A 16,914-nucleotide genomic window follows, 5' to 3' on the forward strand; every position below is an offset into this window, starting at 1 on the left:
AAGACAATATATTAGTATATTTTTCAAAGAGAAAAAAATGAAATAACTTTTATAACAAATCCTAGCATCTCCTAAGTATTATACATTTCACTTAATTATCATAAAATAAGGATCATGTGAACAAGAATGGTCTTTTAAGAATATTTATCTATAAAGCAGAATATGAATACTAGTAGAATTTTACTTGAATAAATTCATTGTCTTTTCTGTAATTCTAAAATTCCACAGTGACATCACTTTGCTAATATGGAGAGAATGAATTATAACAAATTGAAAATGTATTCATTAAATTGACTTCGTCAATGTATTAAAGCATGTCAGGTGTCTTATCTATGTACAATTTCATGTAAATATTTACATAATAGAAATGTTAAAATATCTTAGTAATTTTGACATGTGTTTCCTAGTGAGGTAATACACAGGCAAGTATTTGTGATTTTTTGGTAGGTGTAATTGAAAGATGAGTTTACTGTGTGTGTGTATGATTACATATGTTTCAGATAATTTCCAATGTAAACTTAACTAGAGAACATAGTGGGAATACAGACTTATGGATGCAGTAAATTTCATATCCTCAGGCTCACTATAATATCTAAAATGAGTATCAGTATAGAACCACATAAAGAATTCTTTTTTTTTTTTAAATTTATGATAGTCACACACAGAGAGAGAGAGAGAGGCAGAGACCTAGGCAGAGGGAGAAGCAGGCTCCATGCACCGGGAGCCCGACGTGGGATTCGATCCTGGGTCTCCAGGATCGCGCCCTGGGCCAAAGGCAGGCGCTAAACCGCTGCACCACCCAGGGATCCCCACATTAAGAATTCTTATAGTCATAATATATTGTGCACTTCTTAGGTACCAGATGTAACAGGTACTGTAGTAGAGGGCATTGAGTATTAGTCTACGCTGCATCTGTTCTAGATTCATAAGTTCATGTTACTTCTTAATAAGGTCTTTTTCCCCTCAGGGTTTAAGGTATAGTAAAATAATTTTTCCCTAATTATTAGGAACTTACTTAAAACTTAGTCCAATCTCTGGAGAGTATGATGTGTGTGTGTGTATTGGCAAGGATTTTCTTACTTGCCTTCCATTTGAAATGCTGCAGATTTATATTTCAGATAAGAATAGTAGTGTGTGTGTGTGTGTGTGTGTGTGTGTATAAAAGAATAGTAGTATATACAAAATCAGGTGGAAAGGAGCACATTATATTTAATAAATGATATATCTGATAGTATCCAAAATAAAGAAATTATGCAACACCCCAAAAATTAATAGTCCAATTAAAAAATGGGCTGAAGATGTGAAGACATTTTTTCCAAAGAAAGCATACAGATGGCCAAGAGGCACATGAAAAGATGTTTGACATCATTCATTATCAGGGTAACACAAATCAAAGCTACAATAACCTATCACTTGTCAGATTGGCTAAAATCAACGACAGAAAAAACAATAGGTGTTGGCGAGGATGCAGAGAAAGGGGAACAAGCTTCTAACTACTGTTAGTGGGAATGCAAACCGGTACAGCGATTTGAGAAAACAGTATGGAGATTCCTCAAAAAGTTAGAATTATCCAATGATCCAACAATTGCACTGCTAGGTATTTATTTCAAGAATATAAAAATACTAATTCAAAGAGACTAAAGTAGCATTATCTACAATAGCCTTACTATGGAAGCAGCCTAAATGTCCACTGACCGAGGAATGGACAAAGATGATATGATATAGTATAATTAATCAGTAATAAAAAGAATGAAATCTTGCCATTTGCAATGACATGGATAGAATAATGCTAAGAGACATAAGTCAGTCAGATAAAGACAAATACCATCTGATTTCACTCAAATGTAAGAATTTGAGCATAGGTAAAGAAAGAGAGGCAAACTAAGAAATAGACAGTTAACTATCAAGAACAAACCAATAGTTATCAAAGGGGAGGTGGGTGAAGGAATGGATTAAATAGATGATGGAAATAAAGGAGTTCACTTGTGATGAACAATGAGCATTGTATGGAAGTGTTAAATCACTATATTGTATACCTGAAACTAATATTACACTATATGTTAACTAACTGGAATTTAAATAAAAACTTTAAAGTACTACTTGGACCCAGAAATAAATTTAATTAAATTAGAGAGATAGCAAGTAGGTTAAAATATATGGATCAAAGGTTCTCTATTTCAGGGTAAAAATCAAACATTTCTGGGCACCTGGGTGGCTCAGTGGTTGAGCGTCACCTTTGGCTCACGCTTTTTCTTTTTCCACTATGAAAATGGTGGCGTCTGTACAGCATGTGACATCCAGACAGGAAAAAGAGCGAGTGCACACAGAGACATGGCTATCAGAGAACAGATTGTGAGCGAATAAAGAGTTCACACAGCTTCCACGCGCTTTACCAGGTATCAGCTCAAGGCCACTTCCTCCTCTGCCTCCTCCTTGAACTCCCCCTCCTCCTTGGCCATAGCATCCTGGTACTGCTGGTACTTGGACACCAGAGTGTCCAAGAGTCCCAGGATCAAGTGCCGCATCCAGCTTTCTGCATGGAGCCTGCTTCTCCTCCCTCTTCCTATGTCTCTCTCTGTGTGTCTCTCATGAGTAATAAATAAAATCTTAAAAAAAATCAAACATTACTGAGATTGATGAATTAGAAGTAAAATAATCACCTTAATGACTGCATCTACAACTAGGGATTTGATAACAGCAAGAGGTTACAATGGTAGACTTTTGACAAGGTAAACAATATCATGAAAATGGGGAAAATTAGTGTATTGGCAAAGAAAAAGATAGCTAAGTAAAAAATAATAATGTATTATAAGAATTTAGATAGGGAGATGTAAGGAAAGATATAAATTCAAGGAATCAAGAAGAAGAAAAACTTGTAAGCCCTAATGCATGGTTTCATATAAACAATTAAATGGAAAAAAAGGGGGAAGGGAAGAAGAGTTTAATTTGAAAAGGAGTACAAAATTGCAATATAATAACATGAAACATGGTTAGAAAGGAACTATTTGAAAGGAAAGAGAATATGTTAAATTTCTTGTAATAGACAATGAAATGAGAATGTCACATAGATTTTAAAACATGGTGTTGCCAAAGGTGAAATGTTAAATAAAAAGCAAAATGTCAATTCAAATACTTAACTAATAATGAAAATCATAAGAATAAATGTATATACTGAAAACAGTGAGTATTAAAGGTATAGTGGGTCTTGAAAGCTATTAGCCAATTAGATAAGATATAAGAAGGCAAGAAATATGGCCCAGAACAAAGAATACCACTAAGAATAGAAGAGTACATTTTAACAGAACCAATATTAGAACTTAGAGGAAGAGACATAAATCCATACATGTATACAAAATTTAAGTTTAATGTTGATTAAAATAGAATAGCTAGGCAGAATCAGTGATGATGATCTTATGGCCCTAATCCTATATCCCTTTCAAAAAACTGAAATATTATATACTATAAATGAGCATAAAGAAGAACTTTGGCTCTGACATTTTTTGGTATAGATTTGTTTATTTGAGAGAGAGAGAGAGAGAGAGCATGGTGAGGAGGTACAGAGGGAAAGAGAATCTCCAATAGACGCCCCGCTGAGTGAAGAGCCCAATAGGGGCTCAATCCCACAACCTTGAAATCATGACCTGAGCTGAAATCAAGAGTCGGACATTTAATCAACTAGGCCACCCAGGGTCCCTGTCCCTAACATTTTTAAATGACACAGAAAGTAGCACTCAGGCTGTAAGTTATGCAACAAAAATTTACTAAGAACCTACTCCATATGCAGAAAAAGCTCCTCTTCCATGATACCTACAGTCTACTAGAGAATCTTTAAAACAGTAATAAACAGAAAATTTTATCTGTTTCAGAGTTATGAAGGAGAGGAGCAAGGGAAATATTAGAGTCTGTAACGGTATTTGAAAAAATTACATAGGTAATGAAAAATTTTAATGAGGAAATGATATCTGAGTTGAGTTTCTTCAGAAAAGATGTTAATGAGAAGAAAAAGGAAGGGAAAATCAATAATATAGAGGTGACAGAACGTACAAAACTTCTGCATGGGCCTAGAGTATAGAATGATGGAAAAATCAGAAACAGAGTAGGATCCTGAGCTCACTTTGTCCCATGGACATACCAAGATAACAACTACATCTGTGCAACTAACTCTGAAAATGATCTAATAAAGACTGGCAGAATAGACTTTCCATAGTTAATTGTAGAGAAGAGGCCATACTGAAGAAGAGGGGCAGAGATATGTTGAGAACCAAACCCCTGGTAATACTAAACACAAATGAAGGGGATACCAAAAGCATGGGGAAGGAAGATTAGATCCCATATAAGACATCCCAGGCACTGGGGTTCCACTCTGGGAAGAAGAATCCTCATTTACACAGGGCTTTAAGAACCAGTGGAGCTTAACTCAGGAAAGCCAGAGGGAGATAGGAAACTGAATCTCTGCCCTTAAAGATCCAGCATAATAAACAACCCCAAATGAGACACAGCACAGAAGCAGTAGTTTGAAATTTTACTAATCTCAGAATATGCATGGAGAGGCAGAGATCTTCAGGGTTTTCTCCAAGAACAAATGTTAGTGGATGTCTTTTTTCTTCCCACCCCCCAGCCTAGATAGCTGGACACTTGCAAACCAGCCCTAACACTCTCCACCTATCTTACTAGCACTGTGTGCCATACCCCATCCAACCCACCTGCCTCTGCAGACATACCTACAAAGCAGCTCCTACCAATTACATCCTGCAATCTTCCCTGGTAGGGATCAGTGCCACTCTAAAATGACTCCTGCCCTGGAGAGAGGAAGAGATAACTCCACACAGCAGCATACCTACAATTCCAGCAACTAAGCCTTTTAGCAGCTATGCAGAGAGAGAGAGAAAGAGAGAAAGAGCGCCCTACTGGTCAGTATGCCCACAGTTATGATAAAGAGGCTGACTGCAAATACCTAATCTAGTTCCTGGCCCCACCCATCAATAAAAGCCTCTGTGGACCAAACAGAGAGAAAGCCCTGCCATTGGCTGTGCCTCTGCAGAGGTTAATCGTAGACAGCTACCCTTACTACTGCCCCACCCAGCTACAAGCCCATAGAGACTGTAGGCCTCTCAGCAGCACAGGGACCAAACCCTATCCAGTGCACCCAAAGCAGGCAAAGTGGATCATTGCAGCTCACTGGGCTGAGGGAAGATGCTGCTCAGCCATAAACTAGGGTGCACACAGCCCCTAGAGATTACACCCAAGGAGAACCTAGCTCTAGTGACTAGGGGTAATGTCACTAAAGGGCACCACAGGACTGCTTCTTCTATACAAGGCTGCTATTTTCAAGACCAGGTGATATAACTGACCTTCCTAACAGAGTAAAACAAGCATAGAGTTAGACAAAATGAGACAGAACAAAATGAAAGAACAGAATCACAGCAAAAGACCTAAGCAAAGCAAAGAGATAAGCAGTATGCCTGATAAAAATGCAAAGTGATGGTTATAAAGATACTCACTGGACTTCAGAAGAGAATGGATGAATTTAGTGAGAACTTCAATAAAGAGATAGAAAATATAAAACAGATCAAGGCAGAGATGAAAAATTCAATAACCAAAATAAAAACACACAAGAGGGAATAAACAGCATACTAGGGTAGGCAGAAGAATGGACAAGTAATCTGGAAGACAGGATATTGGAAAGCAAGCAACCAATCAAGAATAATAAAAAATGAGAATAGGTTAAGGGAACTCAGTGACATCATCAAGAGTATTAACATCATATTATAGGGATCCCAAAAGAAAAGAGAAGGAGGCATTACAACTTATTTGAAGAAATAATAGCTAAAAACTTCCCTAATCTGGGGAAGGAAACAGACATCTAGATACAGGAATCACAGAGAGCCCCTAACAATATTAAACCAAAAATGTCCACACCAAGATATGTAATAATTGAAATGGCAAAAAGTAATGATGGTATTTTAAAATCAGCAAAAGGGGAAAAAAGTTACATAAAGGGAAATCCAATAGGCTATCAGCTGATTTTTCAGCAGAAATTTTTTAGACCAGAAGAGAGTGGCATGATTAGTAAAAAAACATGCAACCAAAATACTCTATCCAGTTAAATTACCATTCAGAACAGGAGAGTAAAAAGTTTCCCAAACAAAAGTTAAAAGAGGTCATTACCACTAAACCAGCCTTATAATAAATGTTAAAGGGAATTCTTTGAGTGGAAAGAAAAGTCCATAACTAGAAGAAAATTATGAAAGGGAGAAAGTTCATGGATGAAAGTAAACATTTAATGAAGGTAGTAGATTAATCACTTATAAAGCCATTATGGAGGTTAAAACACAAAAACAGATAATTATATCTAACAAAACCATTCAAGGTATACACAGAATAAAAATATGTAAATTATGACATCATATACAAAAACATGGAAACAGAGTAGAAATTTAATGCTTTTAGAATGCATTTGAACTTAAGTGACCATAAAGTTAATATAGACAACTATACTCATAAGATGTTATATATGAACCTAATGGTAACCACAAATCAAAAACCTACACAAAATAAATAGAAAGTAATTCAAGCATAATACTAAAGAAAGCCATCAAATCACAAGAGAAAAGAGTGAGAGAAAAAAGGGACAGAGAAGAACTACAAAAACAATTAGAAAACAATTTACTTTAAAGGGACTAAATGTTCCAATCATAGACATAGAATGACTGAATGGTTAATACACAAGGCACATCTATATGCTGCTTATAAGAGACTCATGTCAGACCTAAAGACACATACAGACTGAGAACAGGGGTAGCAATACTTAGACAAAAAAGACTTTTAAACAAAGACTAATGAGAAACAAAGAAAGACAATACATAATGATAAAGGGAACATCTAAGAAGATGATATAACAATTTTAAATACCTATGCACCCAAATTGGAGCACCCAAATACATAAAGCACATATTAAAAAACATAAAGGGAAAAATTGACAGTCAGACAATAACAGTAGGAGACTTTAATACCTCACATATCAATGGACAGATCATCTAGCCAGAAAATCTAAAGGAAATAGTGCCTCTGAATGACATAACAGACCAGATGTATACAGATATATACATATCATTTCATCTAAAAACAACAGAATACACATTCTTTTCAATTGTACATGGAATCTCCAAGATAGATCATGTTAGGTCACAAAACAAGTCTCAATAAGTTTAAGAAGACTAATATATCAAACATCTTTTCTAAACACAATGGTATGAAAATGAAAATCAATTGTAAGAAAATCTGGAAAGAACACAAACACATGAAGGCTATACACCATGCTACTAACCAAGAAGTCAAAGAGGAAATTAAAAAAATACATGGAGACAAAGGAAAATAAAAACACAATAGTCCAAAATCTTTGGGACACAGCAAAAGCAGTTTTAAGAGAAGTTTATAGCAATACAGACCTACTTCAAGAGATGAAAATCCTTAAACAACCTAACCTTATAGTTAAAGGAGCCAGAAAAAGCTGAAAGCCAGAAAGAAGAAAGGACATAATAATGATTAGAGAGAAATAAATAAAATAAGAGATTAAAAAAACACACAAAGAAAAAGTCAATGAAACCAGGAGCTGGTTCTTTAAAAGGATAAACAAAACTGATAAACTTTTAACCAGACTCATCAAGGAAAAAAGACAACAACTCAAAATCAGCAATGAAGAAAACAACCAACACCACAGAAATACAAAGGATTATAAGAATATTATGAAGAATTATATGCCAACAAATTGGACAACCTAGAAAAAATGAATAAATCCTAGAAACATAATTCTCTACAACTAATTTAGGAAGATCAAAAATTTGAACGAAACTGTTACTAGTAATGGAGTTGAATCAGCAATCAAACACTCTAAACAAACCAAAGTCCAAGACCAGATGGCTACACAGGCAAATTCTACCAAACATTTATAGAAGAGTTAAATATTTTTTCTTAAATGATTCTAAAAAATAGAGGAATGAAAACTCCAAATTCATTCTATAAGGTCAGCATTACTATGATACCAAAAGTAGACAAAGAGTACAAAAAAAAAATGTATAGGCCACCATGTGGGACTGAATCCCACAACCCTGAGATCACAAACTGAGCCAAAACCAAGAGTTGGATGCTTTACTGACTGCACCACTCAAGCGCCACCCAAAGCAATCTTGAGAAGAACAAAACTGTACATATCTCATCAACTCCAGATTTCAAGATATACTACAAAGCTGTAATAATCAAAACAGTATGGTACTGGCAATCAAAACAAAACAAAACAGATACATAACACAAGTCCAACAGAACAGAAATAGGATGCCCAGAAATAAACCCATGCTTATATGATTGACTAATCTACAATAAAGGAGGTAAGAATATGCAATGTGAAAAGATAGTCTCTTAAAAAACGGTGCTAAGAAAACTGGACAGCTACACGTAAAAGAGTGAAATTAGACCACTTTCTTATACCACACACACAAATTCAAAGACCTAACTAAATGTGAAACCTGGAACCAAAAACCTCTGGAATAAAACATAGCCAGTAATTTCTCTGACATCTGCTATAGAACAGTTTTATAGATATATCTCCTCCAGCAAGGGAAATAAAAGCAAAAATAAACTATTGGGACTACACCAACATAAAACCTTTTGCACAGTGAAAGAAACAATCAACAAGATGTCAAGATAACTTACTGAATGGGAGAAGATATTTGCAAGTGATGTATCTGATAAAAGGTTAATATCCAAAAATATTTAAATAACTTACACAAATTAACACGAAAAAACCCCCAAAATAATTAAAAATGTGCAGAGAACTTGAAGATCTTTTTCCAAAGAAGATATACAAATAGCCAACAGACACATGATAAAATGTCCAATATCACAAATCAGTAGGGAAACGCAAATGAAAACTACAATGAGATGTCATCTTACACTTGTCAGGATGACTAGAATAAAAAAGACAAGAAACAACAAAGTTGTCAAGGATGTGGAGGAAAAGAGACCCTAGTGCACTGTTGGTGGGAATATAAATTGGTGCAGGCACCATGGAAAACAGTATGGAGGTTTTTAAAAGTATTAAAAATAGAAATACCATCTGATCTAGTAGTCATACTATCAGGTATTTACCCAAAGAAAACAAAAACACTAATTCAAAAAGATAAATGCACCACTATGTTTATTGCAGCATTATTTCCAATATCCAAGATATAGAAGCAGCTTAAACATCCATTGATAGATTAATGGATAAAGAAGATCAATTGATCAATCGATCAATAGATACTGGAATATTACTCAGCCATAAAAACTAATGAGATATTGCCATTTTTAACAACATGGATGGGACTGGAGGGTATTATTCTAAGTGAAATAAGTCAGACAGAAAAATACCATGTAATTTCATTTACATGTGGAATCTAACAAACAAAACAAGTAAACAAAGAAACAAAAACAAAGATTCATAAATACAAAGAACAAGCTGGTGATTGCCAAAGAGACAAAATGGGCTGGTGATGAAATAAAGGGGGTTAGGAGCTACAAACTTTCAGTTATGAAATACATAAGTTATGGAGATGAAAAGTACAGCATAGAAATACAGTGAATAACACTGTAATAATATTGTAATGCAACAGATGGTAATTACACTTATTGTGATGAACACTGAGTATTGTATAGAATTGTTGAATCAATATGTTGTACATCTGAAACTAGTATAACATTATCTGTTAAATATACTTCAATTAAAAAAAGAAAAAAGTGAGGGGAAATCAGTTTCATGCCTATCATCATTTACTATGAAAATGTGCAGCAAGAAGACAGTGTTCATCAATTTTATCTGCTTTTACTATTCATGTAATGGAGCTGAGAGTGCCACTTTAACAGCAATATTTTATATTTGTTTCATTGCCTACAACATAATGAAAAATAAAAAAGTGAAAGACTTCCATCTTCTCTACCCTTGAGATCCTGCTCTTCTGTATTGTTGCTGCAATAGTCCAATAATACTTTTCTAATGTGCCATTTTCCTTTAGTCAACAGTCTAGCAGATGGCCATGTAGTACACCATAAAAATTTTCATAACAATTGTGTTTGCTTAGGTTAACGGCAGAAATGTGATCCATTTTATGTATCCTCAGACTCTAAATGCATCTTTCCAAACAACAGGTGTTGCCTTTAAAATGTGTTACAATTGTGTGTGTTTCCTAAACTTTTTTGGTTTAGTTTTTATTATTAAACCAATTACATTTCTAAAATTCTAGCCTAACAATGTTCCACATAAAGAATATTTACCATCTAACATATACTAATGTCAATTCTCTATAACATCTTCCTACATTTTAGTTGTAATGAGTATAAAAATAGTGTTAATCTGTGAATGAATAACTTACTTGCTTTGTGTCAGATCAACTACAATGAGATCTTTCTCCAGAAGTACTACAACAGCATAAGGTTCTTGAAATTCTACAAGTAAAAAATAAAAAGTGGAAGTTTTCATATTTTATAAAGTCACCAAACTTTCATTTCCTTTATCTCCTCACAAAACTTATTTAAATTATTTCAGAAGACCAAAATATGAACCAAAATAAGAAAAACAAAGAGCACTTTCAAAAAATATTGTGTTTTTCAGACTTTAAGATCATTACTGGGAATATGAAAATGAGAAGTTGCATAGGCATAGAGTTAAACATTTCTCAATAATCATGAGGTGGTAATAGTAGTAGATTATTTGAAGACAGTGTTATCTCTGTCTCACAAACATTTATCTTATTCCATAACCTTCCATTTTAGATCTAATTTCATGCGTACAAGGAGTTGTTCTAAGAAAATAGTTCTGCCTTCCCGATGAGAGCAACACTCCTTATACTAAAAAATGTAATTTCAATTCAGTGTGATTTAACATGTATTTAAAGATATGTGCCTAAGAGTATATACCTCAAAATGGCAGAGAATCTGAGGACAGTCTAGGATTTTCAAGTTCCTAAATCTAAACCCCCCCCACTTCCTCCTTTCAATGTGTTCCACCAACTACTCTCAAAACAAAGGATACATGGAAAATAAAATTGACAACATCCTTATTTTCATGGAGTTTACATTCTAGGGCTTTGTAGGGATGTATACAAACCATGAAGGAGTAAACAAGATAAATTCAGAAAATAATGTGAGCTATGAAAAAAAAATGTCAAGGGTAATGGTATAAGAAATGACTTGTGGTTAGTTGGAGAGCACTAATTTAGTTATTGTGGTCAGGGAAGACATTGCTTTCCATCTATGATAGTGACAAATAAAGGAAAGGCATAAAGTGTTCTCAATTTAAAGAAAAAAGTATTTACAAAAATGTCTTACATATATGATATTTGGTTCGCAGTAGCTAGAACAGGTATTGCTATTTTTCATTTCATAGAGAAAACTGAAGTCCTAAGAGGTTATGAGATTGGCACAAATTTGCAAAGCTAGTTTACTGAAAAGGCTGGAACTATAACCCAGGCCTTCTGATTCTAAATTCCCATGTATTTTCATTATACCAGTAGTTTCTACTAGCTACTTAAAAAGTATTTAATCCTAACCTCAACGGTCATTTGGCAGGAATTTTATTCAGGATATTCAAGTCTTAGGGGGAAACTGGAAGAGATGGCCTTCACAGTCCTTCACAGGCCTTTATAGTCTTGAGGAGCTATAGAACCTATTCATATTTACAAGTCACATGCCATGAGAGAAAAACTGGAAACAGAAGCCCCAAAACTGAGGAGTATACCCTTGTTTGGGTGCACATTTATAGGACAGTATGCAGTCTTCATACTATTTGCCATTCAATCTGTTCTTGAATTGAGGCTTCCTCTATTTCTCTTACAGCTGTTTTAAGTTTTCAACATTATTTTAGTACTTTTGAATTTAGGGGTTTTAGGGTTAAAAAATGGTTGTGTTTTGTTTGTTTGGTTTGTTTTTCAGTTGAAAGAACACTGGAGTTCTATAGTACTACTCATTTGTCTTCTTTTTAAGACAGTCATTGATTGGGAAGCAACTGCTACAAAAATAAAATAGTTGAGACACTGGCATGAATGAGAAAAATTCATAATCATTTTAGGTAGTTATATCTATTTTACCACTTTAGGTAGGCATATCAGTTTTAGTTGTTTCTTTTCAAATAATAAAAACTGGTGGCAAAAGTTTCACCTTTGTAGAAGTACTTGGTGTACTGTAGTAACCTCTGAATAAAAAGATTTCCTTAGGAGTCAGTATTAGGTTCAATTTTGTATCTATTATTTATTAACAGTTTGAATGGGGAAATTCATTAACTTATTAGCTCAATTAAATTCAATTTATTTATTTATTGATGTGGCAAAATAACTACCTTAGACTATTATGAAGATTAGATGTATATGAAGATGTTCAATGCAAAGCCTAACACATAGTACATGATCAGTAGATGCCAATAGAATCACTTCCTCTATTAGATTGGTTTATTTTTGAGCAGGCCCAGTCTTTTAACCCTAGCCCCCAACAGGTAAAAAGCTCATCATAATTACTATTTCTCTGAAGAGAAATGCATTAGTTGCTTATGCTTGTAGAGGACCAGATACTGTTAAATGTAAATGTGAAATTGACGGATTCTGAGTATAGTTGCTTAGTTACTCTGAGCAATACCCCTGAGATGAGAAATTTCTGCTCTTTGAAAAACAAGTTGAATTGAATTGTCAGATATCACAAATGGTTTATCAATATTAAAAACTGTTAGTAAATTTATTTTGTTTAACATATGTGTAAAATTTATCACTATGTGACTGTAAAAAAGAATGAAGTTCCATATTTGCTAATATGGAATCATAATCAAAATACACTAAGTGAAAAAAAGGTATAATATGGAATAGCACATAGAATACGCTGTCATTTGTACAAAAAAGAGATAATGCATACATAGATAAATACACATGGGCAAAAACTTTCTGGGAGAATACATAAGAAACTTAGAAATAGTCATTTCTGGAAGGTTAGTAAGTTTTCATTATACACTAATGTGCATTGTAGGGTCTTTTCTGTCATTTTCATGTATTAGTGATTTAACCAGAAATATTAATAAAATATATTTTGCTGAGTAAAGTGAAAATATTTCCCTTCACTCCTGACAAATAAAAATTCCATCCTCATTACCACTACTCTGAAAGACAAAGACATATCTGTTGCTTGGAAGTGATTAGACATAATTTACTTAATATTATTAGAAATTATCCTAAAATCTCTACTGATGTGCAGAAATTTACATACACACACATAAAATGTGTGGTTGCAGAGTTCAAACACTGTCAGTCTCTATTACTGGCACATACATTTATCTCTAAGGTCTTTAATAGGAGGCATTTTCCTAAATCTTAAATCCTTTTGGTCTTCTGTTTGTTCTTTCTCCCTTTGTTCTTTTATCATGCATTCTCACGACTCTAAAGAACATCTATATTCTGATAAGTCATAAATAAATATTAAAAAACATTTCCTTTTCTTTTTCTGCTAAGCAACTCTACTGACTTATAACAGACTTATCTTTCTCTCTTTCCAAAAACTGTTAATGCATATAAAACTACTACTTTTTGAAAAAAAATTATTTATTTGAGAGAGAAGAGAGAGTGAGCACAAGTAGGGGGAGGGGACAGAGGGAAAAAGAAAAGCAGGCTCCCCCCTGAGCAGGGGCTCAGATGCAGGGCTTCATCTCAGGACCCCTAGATCATGATCTCAGCCTAAAGCAGACACTTAACCAACTGAGCCATCACTGAAACCACTACTCTTAAAATGTTACCTTTGACTCATCTATCATCTATCATGCCACTCTCTATGACATTGGTGACCAAATTCAGTGGGTTTCCTCTTCCATTCCTTCAGGCACCACTGTGTTTCAGATCTTGACCATTTTAATGAACATTGTCATAAAAACTGCTCAGCTAGAATCTGGAATTTAAGATTTCAGTATCCTATATGCCCAACCCATATACTCCTTTTTTGGCCAATTTTACTAAAAACATTGTTTTCTTCCATCTCAATATTTTCTCAAAACTTCTCTGTAGATTGCTATTTCCAAATACCTTTAAAAGGCTTTCAATTTTTTCTCTAAGTTGATCTCACTCTAGCAAACCTTATAAATTCTAAAACCTTTATTCAATATCCTTTTCATGTGCCAAGTCATTTTCAAAGTTTATCTAAAGCCTACTTTTTCCATGAGGCTTTGCAAGAATATTTCAGCTATTGACTATCTGACTAGCCTTTAAATTAGTACACTATTTAAACTTTGACCCATAATTCAACACTTAAGTGTTATATTTTTAAAACGTAAGTCTTAATTATTTCCCTCATCCAACTAGATTTTATGTGATTTGACATCAGAGATCACTTTCATGCTTCGTCTGTATTCTCAATAAGTCTTTGTAATACTGAGGCCATAGAAGCATCTAATAAATATTTGTTGATTCGTTAACAACACAGATAACTTGTCTGTCTCAGCAATTCTGGAAATAAAGTGCCACATTGACTGTTATTGCATGTCAATTTATCCTATCTTTAAATATGAAACTAAAGAATTTAAAGCAAATTAATACAATTGTAATAAAGCAATTTATAGATCTTCATAGTTATAAAATATGTTCATTTTGTCCTTCTAATAATCATGTGGGGTTAATATTATTATTCTATTTCTAAAAATGATAACTCTAACTCATAAAAGTAAAATGACTTACCCTAGCTAGTGAATGACAAACATAAATCATAAAACCAAATATTGTATCTCCAAGTCTAGTGTTCTTTCTCTTATATGTTTCTTCTTGAAATTGTAGTTATATATCTATATACACATATATTATGTTGTTTTAATCATAAACTCATTTCGCTTATGTTTCACCCTTCTCAATTTTTAGATTTCATTAAAATATTTTATTATTATTAGATTTCATCATACAGTTTTTTTCATCATACAGTTTGTACATAAGTTTAATTTTTATGTTTATAAAAAGCCTTTATATTCAGGATGCATCCCTCTTCCCAAATTCCCTTCTAATTATTCTCAAAATTAAAATAAATCACTAACCACACATCAGCAATCCTAGAGTAATCAGAGGTGCTGCAGTTGCATCTGAAGCAAAGCCAGATGTGAAACAGATGCACTACCACCAGAGTTACAGATCACTGATATCAGGTAAGTGCTTTAACTTTGATTAGTGTTGGAATGGGATGGGTGGAGCTGGTCTAGGAGAGGCTATTAGGAGACCTCAGTTTCCCCAAGTGATTTCACCCTGGACCCCTATCGGACCCTCCCAGCTCAGCTTCCACCATCCTTATCAAAGTTTAAAGCACTTACCTGATATAAGAACCTGAAACTCCAGCACCGCTGTACTACATCTGTCTTACTTCCAGTTTGTCAAGTAGGTACAGTTGCGGAACTTGCTCCAGCACCTGTAGCTCACAATGTTGTACCACAGTGGATGTCAGCTGCCAAAACTAAAAATATTTAAGCTTAATTTTATTAGGAACTTGCTTCAAAAATGAATTTTAACATTAGTATTTTCATTTCTGTTACTTACCATTTGGATAGGGTGTTTCACATAAAGTAAGAAATTCAACAATAGGATGATCCATTTCAAGCACTGTAATTGCTTTTCCATGCATGATGGTTAAACTTGGTCTTCTGCAAGCTTTGTCATAGGACAATCCACCAGAAAATATTATGAATGGTTCACTATATAGAAAAAAAAGTTATGAGATTGAGAATCCTTTAAGATGATACAATATCATAGAACTGAGCTGATGAACAATAAGTTTGGTGGGGATTATATACAATGCAGTTTGACAGCAAACATTTTTCCTGGCCCAAAATATCTCACCCAAAAGCCTTACTATTCTACCATTTCCCTTTTTCTGGATGTGAATTCTCACCATTAAAATTACTAATGGGGATGCCTGGGTGGCTCAGTAGTTGAGCATCTGCCTTTGGCTCAGGGCATCATCCCAAGATCCAGGATCGAGTCCTGCATTGGGCTCCTTGTAGGGAGACTGTTTCTCCCTCCCCAATAGTAAAATTACTAATGAATCAGTCTAAAGGTGATAAGGTGTGTTGGGAGAAGGTAGAGAAGTTGGAGAGAGGTAGAGGTGCTCATTGACTCAAAAGGATATCTTCACAGTATTAGTTAATTTCCAAAACTCTGTATCACTACAATTAGAATATTAAGCTATGTTAGTCTATCATATTAACCATTTGGCATGTGGGATAAAAGAAGAAAATTCTAATATAAAATTAAATGTGACAATAGCAAGCTTAGAGTGGTAAAAGGTAACATGAAAATTCTATATAAGGGAGTTTTTGTGGGAAAACAGTTATGATAAAAAGATGGAGAAAACCAAGAAGAGTAAATGTGATCTTACAAATTTTACTTAGGGTCTCAGTCAGGTCTTTTTTTTAAAGATTTTATTTATTTATTCATGAGAGACACACAGAGAGAGGTAGATATATAAGCAGAGGGAGAAGCAGGCTCCCCAAGCGGGAGCCCGATGTGGCACTCGATCCCAGGACCCCAGGATCATGACCTGAGCCAAAGGCAGATGCTGAACCACAGAGCCACCCACATGCCCAGGTCAGCTGGTTCTATTTAGCTAATAAAACTAAACCAAATATTTTAGGCTCTGTTTTTGCTAGATACAATTAGATAAATACAATGGGGCTGAGGTGACTATAAAATATTATATCTGTCATAAAGTTATGAAATAGTGTCATAATTTTTCACTTTTCTCAAATTAATACCTGTATCTCTACTTTATGTATATAAAATATGCTAATGAAGTTTTTTTTTTAAGATTTTATTTATTTATTCATGAGAGCCACACAGAGAAAGGCAGAGAGAGAAGCAGGCTCCTCGCAGGGAGCCGGATGTG

At 34.2% G+C, this 16,914-nt stretch overlaps 1 protein-coding gene across 3 annotated transcripts in view; it reads right to left on the bottom strand.

Moving 5' to 3' along the window:
* Window positions 1–16,914, bottom strand: part of STXBP5L (syntaxin binding protein 5L) — a 380,025-nt gene that overhangs the window by 136,174 nt on the left and 226,937 nt on the right. For all 3 annotated transcript variants that reach the window (XM_041771139.1, XM_041771064.1, XM_041770992.1), the window contains exons 11-12: window positions 15,570–15,724; window positions 10,404–10,476 (exon numbers count right to left, since the gene is read on the bottom strand). In XM_041771139.1, coding sequence (XP_041627073.1) covers window positions 10,404–10,476; window positions 15,570–15,724 — 228 coding nt within the window. The remainder of the gene's footprint in view (window positions 1–10,403; window positions 10,477–15,569; window positions 15,725–16,914) is intronic.

The sequence above is a fragment of the Vulpes lagopus genome, chromosome 1, assembly GCF_018345385.1.
Source record: "Vulpes lagopus strain Blue_001 chromosome 1, ASM1834538v1, whole genome shotgun sequence".
NCBI classification, from domain to species: domain Eukaryota; kingdom Metazoa; phylum Chordata; class Mammalia; order Carnivora; family Canidae; genus Vulpes; species Vulpes lagopus.